The sequence below is a fragment of the Siniperca chuatsi genome, linkage group LG22, assembly GCF_020085105.1.
Source record: "Siniperca chuatsi isolate FFG_IHB_CAS linkage group LG22, ASM2008510v1, whole genome shotgun sequence".
NCBI classification, from domain to species: domain Eukaryota; kingdom Metazoa; phylum Chordata; class Actinopteri; order Centrarchiformes; family Sinipercidae; genus Siniperca; species Siniperca chuatsi.
Window position 1 is genome coordinate 11,407,939 of NC_058063.1, and position 17,566 is coordinate 11,425,504.

Here is a 17,566-nt window from a genome sequence, read left to right on the forward strand (position 1 = left end):
AATATAGATTGACTGTCAAGAAAAGACTAGGGGAAAAAACAATCCTATACAAACTTATGTGCAAGGAACTACATAAACTATTAAACCTTTTTCACATCTTCTCACATACTTTGTTCTGTCAAAAAGATGTAGGATTTATTTTTTAGATGATTAATATATTCATGTGACTCTGTTGGTCTGTACTGCAAAATTGTGATTATGCAATCAAATGCTTCCAAGACAAAGAAACTCCTGTTGTAGTTACAATCAGCAGTCTCAGTGGCTGGCTTTAGATCATTGTGTTGTTTTTGGGAGTACAAAGATAAGCATATAGTCTTTATAAATTAGGCAAAATCTTTCCAGGTAACTGGCATCTCGTGTATTAAAGGCTGGTTGGTAAACAGTCATACCTCATGGAATTCTCACGAAATATGGACAATGATTATAGGCGCTCATAGGAACACCTATATAATGCCAATGTTTTTGTGTTTGTCTGTTTGTCCTTTCATTTATATTCCTTGGCAAAACACCTTTGCAATATGCTTAGGAGAATTATAGTGCAGTGCAGGAGCCTTAAAGAGTGCTCCACCAATTTAGCATTGCACTCCTACAACGTTGTCGGGCTCATGATGGACAGTTTAAAATAGAAAAGAATCAAAATGATCCTATGGCAAACCGACTTGACAGTGCCTACCGAAAGAAACCGAGAGTCAAAAAAGGAGGGAGCTATTATATTAGCCATGTCGCACCATCGTTACAATATAACCTTTTTTTCCAATTGAGAAGCAACTCCAATAGAGCTGTCCTTTATATATCTTTTTTGCCACCAAATGAAACTAGCGACAACCAATCAAAGCCACTGGACGAAATGCAAGTTGTCACTACGACGTCGAGCTTCCAGTACCGTTTCATGAAGAAGTGCAAATAAATTTCGCTTTCGTCTTTCTTTCTGGTGTGACTGGGCATTGTGCATGTGATACTATAGTAGATGTCACACCGACATGAATAGCTTTGCCACTTTCCAGCTGTAGCGACTAACAACAAAACATGAATAAAATATTTTTCTTAACAATAATTCTCTCGCTTGAAACACACTCCCTTTAGTTTACACACTCTTAGTGGTCCAGAGCCCTTAAGCAAATAAGTTAATATAATCAGTGTAGTTTCACATATACCCAACCCTCCCAAGCAGAAGCAGCATTAGCATGGCTGTTACAGTTTGTTTGATATTCTCCAGCTTGGGTATCTTTGAGGTTACTCCAAATAATTGGAACATATAAACGATACATTATTCTATAGCAGCTCCACAACAGAAGACTTAACAAGCTTCTCTATGTGAACAATGGACCTCCTCCAAGACTTTAACTGATAATTCCTCTTCCTGTAAAAGAGCTGCACTAATCGACACTCAACAGTTACCTTTTAACACTTCCTGGTGTTACTCAATAGCTAAATGCACAGGCTCAAGGCCATTGCTTCCCCTTTTGTAACATTTTCTTGAGGTTTTCATGGCAGTTTTAAAGGTTGTTTTTTGTGCTGCGCCAGGAGACAGGCTGAATGAGAAAAGATGGATGCTGCGACGTGCAGCTGGGAAAGATAATGAATGAAGTCGACTGCGGGTGGCAAAGACCATCACTGAAGCGTAATGGGTCCCAGCAGAGAGACGGGGATATTGACCCGTCCGTCACTTTTTTACCCCGCTCCCCTCCCTCCCTGTCTTACAAATACAAACCCTCACAAGTGTGTACACAGCCTGACACACACACACACACACACATAATAAAGCACCTTGTGAATCTTCTTTTCTTAATATGAGAACTAATACCTATATGTGTGTGTGTGTGTGTGTGTGTGCGTGTGAATATTTTAGACGTGGGGCACTTTGGACGTGTTTGCTCTTGAACTGAAAGCAAATGGAGAGTTTGCGCTCCCTGACAGGGAATGTTCCATCAAACATATACGAACTGTGGAGAAACTCCATAGAGAGAAGTCCCCTCAATACAGAACGCCAGCTGAACCGTCTCCTTTCTTATTTGACTTATTTCCGGCAAGCATCTTTGATATGGATTCTATGGAAAGTCACTCAAAGCAAGTTTCAGTGTTGGAAGAAGATTCAGCATTGCATTTTTCCTTCCCCTCCTGAACTTTTAAATGCTGGCGAACCTTTCTCTCCTTCCACTTGGTTGGTATTTTCCTTGTGATATAAATCACTTTAGTTCTGAAAGGGAACAGTGGTGCATACCAATTCTCTTTTATTACTCTCCAATGTGGACAAATCTGTCCAGCTTTGACAGCAGCTGCACCGTCCCGGTCTTAGACTATTTTCCTCTTTTTCTTTCACTTTGTTTCAATTATTTATTTGTTCACCCATTCATTCATTCATTTGTTTATTTTTTTTTATCTTGTGTCAGTGGTCAATGGGCTGAGGGGACTCAACCCACTTACATCAGAGGCAGCAGCAGGATCAGCCAGCGATTATAGTCATTACAATTTGTGCTTACATAGGGCTCTTGTGCTTTGTGCCACATCTCCCCTCGTCAGCTGGTAGTCTGAGCTCTAATCTGCCAGTTATAACAAATAGCAGACGAGGGAACAGGAGGAAAAAGCTATAAGGGAGGAAAAGTGGGAATGCGGATAAAAGGGGGCAAATTGCAAAATTGAGTTTTGTGTCCAGTTTTAGAATCTCCGCTCTGATAGAGGGTTATATCAAGATGTAATTCTTTATCATTTGCTGTCATTATGTGCCAGTGGAGAATTAATACAGTAACACATAGAATTGACGAATTACTGTTGTAAATGCTTCAAAGAAGAAATCATCCTTTTGTTTGCCGTTTGCTAGTAGAAGCCGAACTCCAGTAGCTTCTAACCACCTGCTGTCTTCTTCCTACTATAGTGCATATGTAAACCACATATTATCTACATATTTGAATACATCACTCAACGTGGATCCACATCTTTCTTCCTCTGCTAGTTCAAAGGGCTTCATCAGAGCCAAGTGTCTGATGAAATTCTAATTACCCCCCCTAATTGGTAATTGTGAAGTCGTCGTGGCACATGGTGTGGGCAGCTTCTCCCGCTATCGATCCCCCTCCTACTCTACCATTGATTTGCACTTGATACATTTAATTGTAATCATTTCTCCACTTTATTTTATTCCCCTTGCAAGATACGGGTGCCTTCAGGACACAAACAGAAAACTGATCAGAAGGTATTTGTGGCTGTGTGTGCTGAGGTAAAAATGCACAGCAGTGATAAAAGGGATTTTGAAAATGGGTCAAGATAGACGTTAAGGCTGGGATTAAGTTTGCGATCCACGTTAAATACACTTTATGATGTTTAATCCCTCAAGAGGAAGTTATTACAAACTATGATTAAAATTCCAGATTTGGTCCTAGCTTAACTTCTCGGGCAATATCATTAAATAAACAAAAATCATATATTCATGATGTCTATCCACAAAACAACTATATCTAAGTTGCTAAAAAACAAAATGTATGCATGCGCACGTACATGTCCATTCATGCGTGTGTGTGTTTGTGTCTCTGCTCCAACCTCTAGCTAGCTACATCTCTTCTATCCATCTACTTCTAATTCTATGTGACACTTAATCTTAACTTGTGTTCTCACCTGCTGATTACACCCCCCCACCCCCAGTTCTAAATAGAGTGAACCAGAAATGGTAGTAAGGAGGAAGGGTGTAGAGATGAGAAGGCTGCCTCTATAATTGTTTCTCAGTTTCATAGGCTTGACCCCTTATTTATTTGACTGGCATTTACTGCCTAGGAATTAACTCTTCATAGTCACGGACAGGCCGCAGACAGCTGACTGGAGTGAGTGAGTGGCAGAGGGTGATGGTGGGGGTGGGGCTGAGTTCATGAACCCATAAAGCTCGCATGGGAGAGACTCAGCAGACCATATCTCATTACTGGGTTGGCTTGAAATGAGATGGGCACCTTTTTGCTTGTCCCTCACTGGTTTGATTGATTAGTCGGCAGCCAATCAATGTTAATTAAGGTGTAGAGAATCCTTTAATTGTGGTGTATGAATCATCGTGTCAGACCCCGCCTTGACCTTCACAAGACTTACACTATGAACGGCCTTGGTGGGGAATAAATACCTTTTATATATAGCAAGGTAATGGTAGTCCGTAAATGAGTATAGATTTGATGTATGTCGATCCTGTATATACTGTGGCTTGCAGAAGCCAGATCACACACACAGTGGGTTCTCAAATAGAGAGACTGGACAGACCTTCATATCCTGTGTTTCATTTTGCAAACAGATGCAGCGCACAGACAGATCAATACTTGTCAAAACGTTTAAGAGTTAATGTTGTGAGATAAGTGTTGCTATTATGTGTGGCGAGAGGCTCTCCGTGCATATGAAGTGGGGCTTTGATTGATGACTGCCAAAAACAAAATGGCACATGAGAACACCACCGGCACCATAATTGTGTTTTTTAATGAAGACCTACATTTCATGTTGGAGCTGATTTCGCACTCAGTTGATTGTGTCAACCCCCCTCTTCTCCACCACCACCACTACCATCCATCATGCACTAATAACAATGTAACCTGTACATGGTTTAAAGCCTGGTTGTTGGTCCATGACGTCCAACTCTACTCCTCAACAGAAAGATGAATTTACCCATGACATTGCCTCCTGAGCCATAAAAGAAGGGCGAACGTTAAACATGTCACACAACTATGCTCCCATACCATGCTTTATTCCCTTAATGTTTTCAGTTTTCTTGCCTTAATCTGAAACTGTTTCCTCTTTCCTTATACTGTATGTATCACCCTTTCAAAATGCCGTATACAAAATACCACATTTTCTCTTAGATAGAGAGATAAAACAAGAAAAATACATAGATACAAGAAATACCATACAACACTGCAACTAACTTTTCAAGATATAGTTTTTAAATGCAATACTTCATCTTAACCCATCAGACTGAATTCCAATTTTTCAATACAAAATGGCAAAAAAAGTATATACTTTTTCAGCCCAGTTTTTCAAAACACAGTACATTCAAATCTATGCCATCTCTTACCCCTTTCTGATAACGTAACTAATTTTTAAGTCAATCTCCAGCTAACCTCAACACATCCATCTTTTAGCTAAAATTCATATTATTCTTTCTTTATATTTCAAAATAGCCTCAAATCTAGTCTTCTTTTAACCCTCTCAGGCTTAAAGCGGTACTCTAGCGATTTAATATTGTACTTCCATAAAGTTGGGGGACTCAAAAGAGTCATATATTTAAAAGTGGTCAAAACCAAAGCAGCAAAGGCAAAGACATCCTGGCTTTTAGTCACTGGTATAGTTCAAGCTCCAAAAACACTGAATCCTACACTTCCCACAATGCAGCATAATAGCTGCTTTCATTGGCCCCTCCTTGTCTGGTAAATACCAATGTGTGTCAAACTCCACATGCCCAGTTTGTAATACATGCTTCCTATTAAAAATGTAGACTTTAAGCCCAGTGACATCATGATGACATCATCAGGGTTATTTTTTCAAATGTTGGAGAGACACAGAAGACATTATACATCTATTTTTACAAGCTGAATAGCACTTCCCATGACAATTAAAGTGGACCTGATGTGTAAAAAACAGTGAAGCGCGCCTTTAAAGTGTCCAAATCTAAAAATCCTGCTCAGTTCCTATATGTTTAAGGGAAGAGACTGGATGAATAATTTCCATAAACAGTGGAGCTTCATAATCGTTATAATCTGCTACAGAATTAAATACTTTCAACTTAATTAACCACACATTAAACATCTGACTAATGTGCTACTGTGTGTTGTGGCCATTCAGAAGGACTTATGTTGGTTTCTCTGTTTTCAGATGTAATAACCGGACCCAGTGTGCTGTTGTGGCTGGACCAGATGTATTTCCTGACCCTTGCCCGGGAACCTACAAATATCTGGAAGTCCAATATGAATGTGTACCCTACAGTATGTATTCCTTAATTCTCTCACACTCTTAAGCACCTCCTAATGCTCTTACCCATTCTCATTTCCTCTTAACAGCAGTGACTCATCAACAAACCAATCAACATGCATGCTGGTAATGTTCCAAATGTTCAAAAATATCTTGAATGTGTCATCCATTTTAGTGAGACAGATTAAGACGCAGCGGATCCAAAAAACATAACACCCTGTATGAGTACAGGAAATATTATTGACAGTGTTGTTGACATGTAAAAAATGATACAGTATATCAGTGTGGAGGAATGTTTACCCATTGACGCGATACTGTTGTTTATCAAATGTTAAAGTCTTTGTTGTAACTGACAGGAGATTACTGCTATCTTCATTTTCTTCATCCTGCATGGCATCAATTATGTCAGCAGTGTGCCAGTTTCCACAAAGTAATGTCTTCTGTGGTATACTGGTTGTGTAATTTATTGATGATAAAGTAAGCAGATCCTAAGTATATACTGTAGATACAGTATTAAAGTGATACAACAGGCAACTCATTTGAGACCAATGTAGATTTGACATCCAGAATAATGCAACTGTGTGGGAATTATGTCAATCATGCTAAAAGAATAAAACTGCACATCTGTTAATGTGTTCAGTCAGAGATAGTGTTAGGTACTTTTCATTTTTAGATGGTGCTTGTCAGTGCCTTCCCATCAGCTCCTCCAGTTCACAGCACTTTAATATCTTTGAGGAATCATGTCTGATCATGTCATGTCTCTTTTAGCTTAACAGCAAGAAAGGCCGTTTGACTTTCATCAAAATGAAACACACTTGTTGTTTTCGGTTCAGTTCAGCTCAGTGGACGCCAGTTAATGTTCAGACTGGTGAGGCATCGCTGAGGAGAGTAAATAAAAAGGATTTAATTAGTACAGCATGTGAAAAACAGTGTCAGGCTGCACATAACTTGAGTGGAAACATTTGGGCGGGGAATGGAAGGATCAGCATGGGGGTGACAGGATGAACACACAGAAAGGAAGTCCAGGTGAGGCCAGAGGAAGTGCCATGGACATTGCCATATGACCTTAGGTATTGTGTTATAATGACCTTTGAAATGGAACACCAAAGTCACAGTAATTATGCCTGCCAAAATTGTGACATATTGTGTGGCTTGCTCAGAAATGATATAAAACTGGAAATATTTGGTCATGGGCATTTATCTGTGTTGTCTGCAGCTGCTGGGTTCAAGCGAACTCGAATATTTCAAATTCAAATCAAAACCATCTTTTAAACATTTGATGTCCTTACATGGTTCCCTCAGTAGTCTGCCTGATAGGAGCTTTCATGTTGTGAAGTAAAAACCATTTCTACCTGTGATTCAGAGCTGGCAGATGGCTCTTTTATACCTGACTGTTTGGAATATGCACATTTTACTATCTCAGCCACCCAGTGTCAGTGTCTTTCCGAGGTACTGTAGAACACTGACCCAACTGAAGCTACTGCAATAGACAGTAACACAACTTTAATCAACCCTCTGGTTTTCAGTGCAATTCTTAGTTCCTGTCAGTATTTGAACACTCAGTGTGCTTTGCTGTGAGTGCCAAATATGGACCTTTGGTCCAAAATTGTTCTAATACTTACCTGCAGAAGCCAAGATGGACTTGTATTTCCATCTACTCAGATTTTCAACCTAGTATGCCACTGTTTTAACATTAAGATTTCTCTGTAGAAGCCAAGATGGACGTTGTCCCAGTGTTGGGAACTGGCAGTATGCAAGTGTTTCTTTACCTAGCATAGTGATGGTATTAGTGAGGGGATATGTGCATGTTTTTGGTCTCTGTGTGCCCCCCGAGGGCAACCTTTCTCTCTTTGGTCATAGTCAGATGATGGTAATTGGCCTCTATAGGGTAACACACAAGTGATTTCTTTTCACTTTTCTGAATTTATATTGTGGATATGGTCACACATTATGGCCCCATGTAAAAAGGTTGCCTGTCCAACATAGTGGCTACATTTTCCACACAATGGAACAATGTGATAGTCCTCCTGTCCCATATTATCCAAGTAGTTGACTACCCACCTCCCACCACTAGAGGGTAACGCAGGAGTAATTCCTTTTTTTATTCTCCTTTGCCCGATCCTAAATTATTTCTACTCGATGCCACACAGTTGCATAGCTTATGTCATTTCCAGTCCCATCCCATCCTGGTCCCATTAAGTTCACTTAAGGCTACTGATGTCACTTTACTAAATTTATATTAAGGACATAGTCACAAATCATGACACCATGCAAAAAGGCTCTCATCCAATGCTGAGGCTTGGTTTTGCCACTCTGTCCCGATCCCTGTGACACAATGTAATTGCTGTCCTGTCCTATGGAAATTCCATGAGACCCATGGGATCCACGGCATTCCCATTCAGTTGTCTGCCTCAACTAACCACCTTCTACCTTATTTTTAACAATATGCTCAACTTCCTTAACAAAAGCCAAGTCGAAACATAGAACAGTCTGCCTGAATTGTGGGAAAACTGCTTCTGCCAGCTTTGTTCCTGTAACATGGGGGCCGCCTATTAGGGTGCACCAGGGAGGGATATGGATTGTGCCCAGAACCATTGTAGGATAAAAAATTCTGCTGGCAACGCATAAACATTGCAGAAGTCATGTAGGCGTTTATTTCTATATAGAGAGCGGAAGCAAAATATAATCACAAACGGTCACTGGAGACGGACTTTGAGACGCATTTTATTGCAGGGTGTGAATGCAATTCATCTGTGACAGCCCAGTGAACTCTCTTCTTACCTCCCAAATAAAGCAATCAGATCCTGTAACATGGAATGAGCCATATTTAGAGACAGTTCTTTGTGTTTTTGTTTCTTGCTTAAATTTCTACCACCTGTCTAACACAATTAATCATAAACCTCTAGGTCAATGGACGTCATGCGTTGAAATCTAAAAGAAAAGTTGAAATTGTTTCAACTGGTTTGCTCATTAATTTGTGACAAATAATTAGGTATTTACATTGACATATATTACATTGACAGACATGGCAGCTTAATTGTGGATGGGCTGTTAAACACAAGTCTCCTTACCAAGTTCCTGAGACAGACTGAAGGATTTGAGTGTCTAATAAGAGAAGCAGCCACCCAAGACTCCAACTCTCCTTCAGTGGTGGAATCTTGACTCTGTATTCCTCTGACAAACTCTCCCTCTCAGCCCTAATACTATTTTTCTCCCAAGTCTCCCTCACTTTCACTTACATTTTGTCCTTTAAGTGCTCTCACTGCTTCCCCCCCATACCCCTTTATTTGCTCCCTCACTTCGCAATCTCAACTGCCCCTCCTCTTTTCTCTACCACCTTCACTGACAGCTTTTATCTGTATTCTGCTTGGGGAGCTTCTTTTCTTTTAGGATAAATTACCGCTCTCTTCTCCATATCTTTATAAGCCGGCAAGATTGTACAATCGGATCCGCCGTTAATAATGACAGAGGAGTGTGCTAAATCGATGAACACATGCCGCAGATACAATATTGATTTTATTAATTTGCAATTTGATCCGCTCCATCAGTCGTAATGGAAAAAAACATTGCAACAATTACTACTAAGACTGCCAGTTTTTGCCTGTGCAGTGTGGCAGTGTCACAGCACAACGCAATCCATCATATTTTCATTTGAGCTGCAGTCTGAATAATTATCTGATATGAGCTGTGTGTTTCTTGTGTGAGGAAATAGCATCACTTTGAACAATGAGGGAGGTAAATAGCTCTGATAGAAAGGTGAAACAATAAAAAAGAAATTGATACATACCGGATTTTAAAAACAAAGAAGGGCTTAATAAACAGAATAGAATTTGCCTCTGTAAGTCATAATGGAGTCATGTGAACGTCAGGGTACACTCATTTTTCATCTGCCAGAGGACTCTTTCTTCTTTGTACGAGTGCAATTTGTGCATGCTCTCTCGTGCACTTTACAGATTAGTAAGGCTGCCCTCAGGCAGAAATGATGTGCTGACCCTTTATGATGACTCATAAACATGACTGTGCTCCAATGGCTGACATCTGCCTCTGCCCCGCCCTCTCACCTTGACTTTCCACGGTTCAGCGGAGAGATGCACGTCTATTCTCTTAGTGCCTTATTAAAGCCTTTCTCCCTCTCTTGCCTCGTCTTTCTCTCAGTGTAACTTTCACTTTAACAGCTCCTCCCAAAGGTCGAGCTCATAAGAGGTCAACACACTTGTGTCTCCCTTCTACCCATCCGGTGTTCTTCCTCAGCAGTAATGAAGCACTTACATCCCCTCGGTGGCCCCTCAAATGCTTCAGACTTGTCACACAAGAAAGCGCATTCGATCCTGCGTCAGCATGCTTTGCCTTTTGAAAGAGTCTTTCTGTTGTTGACAGCTTGCTGTTACCTTTCTTGTCCTTCTCCCGTGCATCAACCATCTCCCTCCAGTAATTAGATGTACCTTTCTGTGTAGTTTCCATGGCAAATTGACCGATTTGGTCCAGGCGAGTGGTCAAAGCCCTTGCCCCCCCCCCCAAAAAAAAAAATGAGGTAGGGGATAATTACACTTCCTTTCAAGGAAGCGCTTTTGTTCAGTTCACTTTTCAAAATTGACACTTTAGTGTGTATGGCAGATGAGGTGGAGGGAAAGTGAGAGACAGAAAAGCAGAGACAAGAAGAGAGAACAAAGGAAGAAAACCTGCTGACAGTCTGTTGCTATACATAAGCCACTAGTTCCCCCCACTGTTTGTAGCTAATAAGGACAATGTAAAATCCTGTCTCGCACAGTGGGATCTAGCTCAGCCCTGTCAGATATTTCTCACACTTGAAGCTAAGCCAGGACATATAATCATGCAATCAATTCTCCGATTTGAACGGAGCGGTGTAATCCTGAGCTCATACCTCATAGAAACTTGCCACATAATATGTCGAGTCCATTTCTTACCTAATCAGCTTTTAATTCATTTTGCTAATAATAACACACCTAACGAATAATGTAGTAGATTGTTTTGGCAAGTTTTACTCAGCACCTGCTACCAGTCTCTGTCCTTCTGTGTTGGCAGGTGAAACCATGAAATTGATGCTCCACACATGGCTATCACTTACAATGCCGCTTGGGCAGAATGTGGTGTGATTACACGGCCCATTATTGCAGTGGTCACGCCTAAGGTAAACACCACCTGTGTGACCAGGATGGGACTTCATGGCTGTAATGTGGACACTGCAATTGGTTATGCGTCTCGTCAGGGTAGCTCATTGTTTTAATGTCTCTGCACATCTCAGGATTTTAGATTATTAATTAAAATCATGTCTCAGCTAATGTACAGATGTAGATCGGCTTTGATTGTTGCTCACTCAGTATTCAAACATCAGCAGTCTACCTTCCAAAGCACCCAGGCAGTTCTCTTTGCCTTGGATAATCTTGCAGCAACTTTTAAGCTTCTCGAAGAGTAGATCCCCCTATTTGATGTTATCAATAAATCTACTAAGCAGATTGTATGGAAGTTCAGTGGCTTTTTGCCCTTGAGCTCCGCAATCCACGTTCATCAGGTGTAGTGTGGGAGTCAACACTGTGACAGCAGATACATCACACAGCCACACCCTCCTCGCTCTCCCGCTGAAATGCCAGTGAGCATTAGCCTTCTTGTTCAGACAGCTTTTTTTTTTCTTTTCTTCTCCCCACCTGAACGACCAGCTCCACTTCTTCCCATGTGTGAAGGGGGCCTGTAATGCCATCACATCACTCAGTGACAGCTGACCACTCCCTAACCCACACAGCAAGCTCTAATGACTATGACTTTCTGCCACATATCTCACACACCAGAATTCACGCTGGTGTTGCGGCCTGAATTTGCAGAGACTGATCTTGTCACGATACATTAGTTTTAAACTGTGCTTTGCAGAAACGTCCTATTTTTACAGGGATTTACCCTTTACATGTTACAGTCCAACTGAAATCACAATTAGTCATCCTTTTTTGCAGTCAGAAATAATGTAAAAGTGATTTTAAAATGTATGACCACACCTGCATCTACACTGACTGATTTTCAGAGGTTTGTGAGTTTTTAAGCAGTTTAATGTGCTTATGTTACACCTGACTAGCTAATTGGCGGTCTAGCCTGCATACTGACGTTAGCAGTGCAGTTTTCTGCAGTGGATGTTTGTTTGGTAGATCGGTCAATAAGCTAAGGTGCAGGACAAGACACGTCTTTGTTTGTAGATAAGAGGAAGGCATTAGCTGGAAAGCTAATGTGGGCTGCTGCTGGTCAAAGTCTGAGGCTCTTGCTGTCTTGTGTAGAAGACTACTGTCTGGCTGTAAGTCAAGGACCGTCTACCTATGATTGAATGGTGATGCTACTGCCTTCTGCAAACACAGTTTAAAATAAAGTGATTTGATTGGCCACCGGCTAAGAAGAATACACAGACAGGGTTGCAATTATGAAACCAAAACCATGAAATATGAATTTATCCCTTTTGGGTACTGATTTTTTTTTCTCAAAGGAGAACACAGGACATGTTTACAGATATGGCAAATGGATGTAATGTGCAACCAAATGTGTCATCAAAATGACATATATGATAATTAAATTAATGTTCAATGCAATGAACTCTGTTCGAACTGCAAATGTAGCAGCTCATTTACGTAGTTATTTATTACAATTTGTTGGAAATTATTAATTTAGACAACAGAATGTTGTTAAAAGATAACACACTATGATCGTATTCTCATTATACTATTCACATAAAAAGTTGATAAACAATTCTTGATTATCCCCCAGCCCTACTTGTTTACTATTCTCACATGGAAAATAAAAGTTTAACCTCCTGATTTAATAGCATATAACAATAAATAACAAACTGGCTGTATATATATATATATATATATATATATATATATATATATATATATATATATATATATATATATATATATATATACTTTTACATAAAAAAGGAAGTTTTGGGGGTGGTATAAACAATGGTCCTTCAACAGGAAAAAAAAAGATATTATTTTCCCATGTGGGAGGTGAGATAATTGCACGGGGAGGCTGTGATTACCAATGTGGATAAATGGTGGTGTGAAAGGGGTGAATCTGGACATGTGGAAACTGTTTCCCCCCACTAATAGATGAATAAACTGGTGTAATCTATCAGCTTCTTGTTCTGTTTTGGCTGCCCTTTTGCTCAATAACATACATACAGAATCATCCTTGCTTTTTCATGGATAGACACTCCAACATATTGGAATAAATGCTCTTGCACGCTGAACAAGCTTCTCGTAATGTTCATAAACACTGCCATTTATATAACACAAGCAAAGCTTTTATCTCAGTGTTTCCTCCAACAGCTACCCACACATACAGACTCAGGCACACGTGTGTGAAAGAGTTGTTGTGGTGCCAAGTGTCGAGGATATAGCGCTAATTAGAGGTTGGTCTCTTCAGGGGGTCTCTTCTTTTAATGATCACCATACTAATCAAAGCTCCTTTTCCATTTCCTTGTCTTTTTTTTTTCTTTCTTTGTTCACTGGTGCTCCACCACGTCCAGCCACCCACCAGACTAAACACTCTCTTTCTTTTCTCTTCTCCCCCACATTTCCCCCCATCCCTCTGTTCTCTCCCATAATTTCAAGGTCCTTGAAAATCAAGACATATTTTAGGAGGTGCAATTAGGTTATTTCTGCTCCAGTTGCCGCTATGTTCTACAAAAATTTATTTAATTTTGTTTTGCATAGGCTGCACTCGTCTTTTCTCCCTCTGTTGGTCCGGTCCCATGTGGGTAGCTGGTTGGATGAGCGCCAAGTCCTTGCACCTGTCCCTCAAAGAGAGACAAACACACACACACACACACACACACACACACACGCACACAAACAGAAGAACAAGTACACACACACACACACACACACAGCATCCTGCATTGTCAAGGTTATAAGATAGCATAGCAGTTTCCAAGTAGGAGGGAGAGAGAAAGCGATGGTGGCAGAGAGGAGACACTACAGAGGAGATTGAATAAGTACGAGAAAGGAGCACAAAGAGAGCAGACAAGTGGTTGAAGGAAAAAGAGGGATGTTGAGAAATGGAACCTGTAATGATGGTATGGGAGACTCATGAGCACCAACTGAGGGAAATGATGGGCGATGAAGAGAGAATACAGAGAAAGAGAGATGGCAGCCTGCGTGTCCTCCCCCATCCTTAGGCACATGCTATTCAAAGCCCCGTAATTTGTGTCATTAATTAAAGAAGCTGATGGGATGGAGTTAAGGGGTTTGCACTCTGCAACTCCTTGGATGAGAGAGAAGGAATGAAAAAAAAGAGGGAGGAAATATTGCAAAAAATATTGCAGCCATTCCACCATGAATCTCTATTAGCGGCTAATGATACCATTCTGATACCTCTCAACCATTAGTGTGAAATTGGGAAGCGTTAATTATTCAAATGAAAATCCATACAGCTGCCGCTCACATGACAGGGTCGGGGCTCACAGTCGCTGAAGGTCCCCATTGTTATCAGCTCGGCATGTGCCTTAAGCAGGAGGTAGACTCTACAATAAGTATGCAGAGCGACTTGTCAGGTGAAAATTATATTTTAAATTATACACTATCTGAACAAATACAGTATGGACTGCTTTATGCAGTGGAAATATAATTGAATTTTACAGGGTATGGCTAAATAGCAGGGTGCTTCAGAATTGTCTGCCTATATTATCTTCACTATCAAAGCTGAATTACGTGCACACAAGCAGAAGTCTTTGAATTCACAAAGTTTTTAATTGTAATGATAATTTTATAACCATGAATTATTATTTTATTATTTCTTATTTTTAATTATTATTTTCAATAACTATTATTTTAAAGGTTGAGCCGTACATTTAGGTTGCCTGTTCAGCTTATTACATTTGGTACGACAGCTTGACCAATTAGGTAAGCTACAGAATCAGCCATGTTGCCTTTTCCAGCTGTATGTGTTTGGCAGGGTGAGCCATACAGCAGCCAGACTGTTACAAGCTGCATGCACATGGTTCAGTGAGTTATTGTTTTGCCCAAACCTGTTGCCAGAATTTGCTCCAACCTGGCCAAGCAATGTGTTCACTTAAACTATGGCCTGGTAGAACACTTATCTGATTGGCTACTTTCATAATTGTCATAAAAGCAAACTCAAACCCAAAAGATAGAAAATTTAAAATATCTATCTATATTTCTTTTTCTATATAGGGATGTGAATGAGTAGCATTGAGGTGCAAGGCACTTAAACCCAAACTGCTTCTCAGTGTCCAAAAGATAAGAGGGCTTGCACTGGGCTCCTTCCTTCCAGCTGTGCCTATGTGCAACTGTGTGAAGCTGGGTGTTAGTGAAGAAGAGCATTTGTCCTTGTCAAATCTATCCTAGAAAACTGATGTACAATAGCAAAACTTTTGTCAATTGGCAAGCCCAGGAGATCTGTAACTTTTTAGGGGATTTTTTTTCTCCTTGCCAATGATGGCATTTCCTCCTTCTGGTTTGCTTTGGCATCCAAGGAAGGGTGATTACAGCTGGTCCTTTTTTTCCTCTCGGAAAATGTGCCAGACCCCTTGAGATTCTCGATGAGACATCCAACTGTCCTGCCCATTGCAAAAGCCGAATGATGAGCTGTTTTCTTACGTCACTTAATCCATCAAACTGGTCATCAAGTATAAGTGGCAGTCGTAGCCACACATGCCCCTTAAGTTGCTGAAATGTCAAGAGCTTGCTGTGCCTTTCCACCCTTAAACTCCCACCTGGGTGCCGCCCCAGAACCATCATGAAGTCGGTGTATTTTTTTACATTTGCCTAATCCCATATCTGCTTTTAAATAATTTGATGGCCACTCAACGCTCATCATCTCTTATTCATATAATTAGCTCATTAGCTCATTACCTCATTCAGTGTTTTAAAGTTGATTTCATTGAAGCACAGTGTGTTGGAGAGTGGTGTGATTAACATTAACATCATCATCACACAATTCAGTGGAGTGTCTCCATTAATTGTATTTCTGTATACCTTCAAATGATCTCTAAATAAATAGATGATAGGTAAAAAGCTGTTGTTTTTGCCCTCAGCCATTATGAAAACATAATGTATAGTAGAAGGAACACTGAAGGACAAGCTAGACTGTGTTCTGTGTTCAGCATATGACCCATTAAATGTTTGTCCTTAAATATGAGGACAAAGCATTATGAAGTGTTTTGGAGCTAGTTCAGACGGAATAATTTTTATCATGTAGAGCCTATAAATTAGGTACTCAAAGGCCTATTTTGTTGTATGGAACATGATGTCACCCTTTCATAGAGGTATGAGTAGCTCTGCAAAGCCCCTTTATTTTTTATTTGTGTTTGTTTTCATATTTAGGTAGGTTCAGTCTTCTCAGTCATCAAAGAGGGGAGAGAGAAAGACAAGGAGAAGGGAGAGAAAAGGATGAGATGAGAGGATGAGGGAGCTAAGTGCTTTTTAGTGACTCGATGACAGCCGTGACCAAAATCGTATTAAGGTCACAATGGGGGTGGTGGGGTGGAGTAAAGAAGCTTTTCAAATGAATCAATTCTCCGACTCACTCTGCATTCCCCGCTACTCCGCTTGTATCCGTGACGCCGAAAACGTGCTCCTCCTAGGCTTGTATCGCAGGTATATCTCAGCCTTTACTGCTTTTGCAGTGAAACACGAGTGGACGTGACATTTGATCTGAGGGGTGATCTTGCTGCATCCAACGGCATCTTCTGGTCAAGCGAAAGGGCCACATACTGTACAGTATTCCTGGGAGTGGCGTAATCCAAATTCTTTACTCCCTCCTCACAACATCTCCCCCGGCGATTGCGTCGTATACCACTTCTCACATCCCCACCACTAATGCCTTTTTCTATAGATCATTACCCTCCTCTCCCCTCGCCACTGTTAGCGATCGCTCAATCAGAAATGCCGGCCTCCCCATGGTCCCTGTTGTGTGGCCGTTGCACACAGGAGGAGAAGAGGCTTCGATCGCGGAGGTTTGGCTGTTTACTTTGATTTGATCTATGGGGTCCACATGCAGTTCCCGAGTTATTGGCAAATTTGAGTTGCCAGTAATGGTGATTCAGATGTAGCCCAGAGCTATTGCTGCCCAGGCCCAGTATGGACTTATCATGTTTCTGTGACAGCTGGAGTGTTTGCTGTTGATGAGGTGCCGTGCTATACCAGTGTACAATTTTATGATCTGATAAAAAAAACACAGACGACTTGTTGAAAGCCTCTCCCCTCACTATTATTTTTCTCTCTTTTTGCTCTTTCCCTCGCCTGACACAGCTCCGCCTCACTCGCTGTTTTTTCATTGGCTCACTGACTTGCATTAATATTGTTCTCCTCTAATAACTTTCCCATCTTTCAAACTTTACCCCGCCTGCCCCTACCCACTGACCTCCATACCTCACTCTGTTGCGCTCTCCATTTGGAGGAGAGGACTCTTGTAAGCCCTGGTAACAGTGGTTAATCCTCTCTTATTAGAACCGGGATTACTGGAGGGGAAGGGACAGGACCAGCAAAATGCCATGACTGACATAAACGGCTGGCCCACAAGAGGAAGCAATACATATAGTGTGTAGAGACTTCAGATGTAATAGCCACAGTCGTTTTTCAACAGGCTTTCAGTATACTTGTTGAGCTGTAGAATCAAA

At 40.8% G+C, this 17,566-nt stretch overlaps 1 protein-coding gene across 12 annotated transcripts in view; it reads left to right on the plus strand.

Annotated features, from left to right (window-relative positions):
• The window catches only part of LOC122870064 (adhesion G protein-coupled receptor L3-like), a 214,476-nt gene that overhangs the window by 110,157 nt on the left and 86,753 nt on the right, over nucleotides 1–17,566 (plus strand). For all 12 annotated transcript variants that reach the window (XM_044183768.1, XM_044183778.1, XM_044183779.1 and 9 more), the window contains exon 5: nucleotides 5,830–5,939. In XM_044183768.1, the coding sequence (XP_044039703.1) occupies nucleotides 5,830–5,939 (110 nt within the window). The remainder of the gene's footprint in view (nucleotides 1–5,829; nucleotides 5,940–17,566) is intronic.